The 3,044-nt window shown below is 33.2% G+C and overlaps 1 protein-coding gene across 1 annotated transcript; it reads right to left on the bottom strand.

Moving 5' to 3' along the window:
• Nucleotides 1–786: 786 nt before the first annotated feature.
• LOC138843652 (taste receptor type 2 member 13-like) lies at nucleotides 787–1,689 on the bottom strand. Its single transcript, XM_070048349.1, has one exon. It carries the CDS (start codon nucleotides 1,687–1,689, stop codon nucleotides 787–789), a length of 903 nt encoding a protein of 300 aa, XP_069904450.1.
• Between the last annotated feature and the right edge of the window lie 1,355 nt (nucleotides 1,690–3,044).

Consider the following 3,044-nt stretch of genomic DNA (forward strand, 5'->3'; position numbering starts at 1 on the left):
TAATCATTTCTGGTCAAAGTCATATAAATCTAAAGTTCCTAAGTCTTTGTCATAAAAAATTTCCCTCTAATTCTTTTCTTAATGTCCATTCTGTTTTCCACTCACCAGTGACACAGAGGTTCATGATATGTTTAAAAGGCACACACATAAAGTAAGAATTTAGCTTCAATGCCCTTAAAAGGTAAAAATCTGGAGACTCATACATAAAAATCCAAATTGTTTATGTATATATTCAACAATTACAAATAGAAATATCAAAAAACTCTCAAAAATTTGTAATTTCTGGATAATAGTCATATATATGTATACATTTATATACATTTGATTGAAAGTGTAATAAAATTGAAAGGGTCAGTGAAATACAGGATTTTTTTGATTCTGAAGTGACAAAATTGCAAAACTTATAACACACAAAATTATAACCTTCATATTTAGTAACTATCTACTATATATTTTTGACATTTTTTATTAAAATTTTCCAAAGAGACAACAACTGAAACACTATATTATAATTTTTGTTGTTGGAAAAACAGTTATGTAATTAATTTCATTTTTCCATTTGTATAAATACGTTAAATATATATACATATATCTATCTGAAACTGATATTTAATAAGCATTTGGAAGAGCCTATTGCAGATAACATCTGCAAATATTCAATATCATACACTACAAAAGCACTGAAAAGAAGGGTATAATACCATGCAGGAATTCCTTAATGTTTTTCTCCCAGATTCTGTACGATGCTCCCCAGCATAATCTGTGGGTATCAGAGTTTCCCAGCTTTCAGCCGCATCTCAGCTGCCACATCACAGAGAGAGAAATCTTTCTTAGCTTGCTGTTTTCCAGAATCAGAAGAAGTGAGTGAACTGTCGGGTAAACATTTGCAATGGTTTGGCAAAGCAGAGGGACAAATCTGTTCTTCATTGCCTCAGAAGGGAAAGTTGTTATGAGTATATTCAGGAAGTAAATAGCAAACAGTAAGAGGAAAGCTACCACAGATTTCATGGCTCTTATGTGGGCCTTGACACTAGGATCTCTGAGTCCAGTTCTATTGACTTTCATATTCTTTAGATGTTTCCTTAGGGAGAAGATTAACAGGAGGAAAGAATTCAGGGATACAGAAAAGGGTATGAAGGATCCCACGGTGAATGTCATCAGTTTTGGAAGCTTTTCAATGATATTCCTTTCATAACTTGAAGTCAAATTTTTTTTGAGGAGATGTAACTGGCTATCTACATATATGCCTAAAATGATAAAATTTACAATCAAGAAGGCTAAGTTGCCCAGTAACAGTGCTTTAACTACCATTTCAACTCTGTACTTTAAGTGAAGAAAAATGGGATTTGAATAATTGGCTATTTTGAGAAAATAAAAGAGGCTGAGAATCATTGCCATCCACATGCTAAAATGATTGGCCATAGCCGCTGCAACATTAATAAGCATAATTGTCTTTGCACTCATATATGAAAATGGACGAAAGTCTGACAAACAACTTACCATCATTACCAACATCATACAGATTCTGGAGATTGCCAAAGCAGTGAGAATTCGATCAGCTAAGGATATCTTCCGCATCTTGACCCAGTCAAAGCAGTTCACCACTGTTATGAATCCATTTGCCAAAATCCCAATTATTAATTCTACATTTATTATAATGGTGAAGATTCTATACAAGGCACTTAGCATATCTGCAAAGAGAGAGCTCAAAATTTGATTGCTGTGCTGACGATTTCTTGATCTACCACCTGTAAATGACACATATGCTTATCTCTCGCACAGGTAGTTAGTTTCTTCCTTTAAGACAAATCATAAGATAGATGTAAAAGTAGAAAGCACTGAGGAAGACCAAGATGGGTATATGGCACTCTTCATAAAACAATCATTTTCTGCCAGACAACTACACTCTGATCCAGATACTGTATGTTCTCACCATAAAGTGAAATGTCTCCTACTTGACAGCTAAAGAAAAAAGCGGTCTCTCATTTGCAAACATGCAAATAAACACATATTCTCTTTCCTTATTTTGCAATGTTTGCTTTATCTGTACACAATTTGCTCATCAATTTGAATTTGTATCAAGAACACTAAGAAACTCAATGTATAGAGTTCTGACATAGAGCAAATATCTAAATCAGCAGATGGAGTTTGGTGAGCATTGAAACCATCTCCAGTAGGAGCTGTGAAACAAGACTAAAGGGATATCTTCATAGTTTACTCAAAGATTTTACAGCCCAAAGCATGCAAGTTTCCTGAATGAACTCAGAGAGGTAGTAACTCCTGAATGTTGGGTGCTGATGATTTACACTTATTTATCAATGAATTTTTTGCAAGGGCCCAACTGCACTTGCAGAACCACAGTGTGAGATTATTGTCCAGGAATGGCAGTCTTTTTGCCAACAGAAAAAATGAGGCTTATTGTAATTTTCTGGATTAAATTATATTGATTTTCTTTCTAGTAATTCAGGCTTTCATCATTCATTGATACTTTGTAAGAATATTTATATCATTTATTTGAAAGGTGGAATCTCTCTGTCTCTCTCTCTCTCTCTCTCTCACACTGATATTACAAGATGAGAAATAGAAATTTAAAAATATGATAAAGTGATCAAATGAAGAGATTTTGTTTTTGAAAAGATACACAAAACTGATAAACCATTAGCCAAACTAATCAAATAAAAATGAGATGAGATTCGAATCAATAAAATCAGATATGAAAAAGGAAGGGTTGCAACTGATGCCACAGAAATACATAGAATCATTAGGAACTATCATAAACAACTCTATGCCAAAATATTGGAAAACCTAGAAAAAATGAACATAGTTCTGGAAATAAAAAACTTACCAAGTTGCACACATCCAAAGACATAGAGAATCTGAACAAAATAATAATAACCTAGGATCAGATTGAATTAGTAATAGCATCTCCCACCAAAAAACAACAACAACAACAACAACAACAACAAAAAACTCCCAAAACCAGATGCTTCACTACTGAATTCTATCAAACTATTGAAGAACTAATAGTAATTCTTCTTAAACTG

The sequence above is a fragment of the Oryctolagus cuniculus genome, chromosome 9 (assembly GCF_051225735.1).
Source record: "Oryctolagus cuniculus isolate XC-2025 breed Fujian yellow rabbit chromosome 9, ASM5122573v1, whole genome shotgun sequence".
Classification (NCBI taxonomy): domain Eukaryota; kingdom Metazoa; phylum Chordata; class Mammalia; order Lagomorpha; family Leporidae; genus Oryctolagus; species Oryctolagus cuniculus.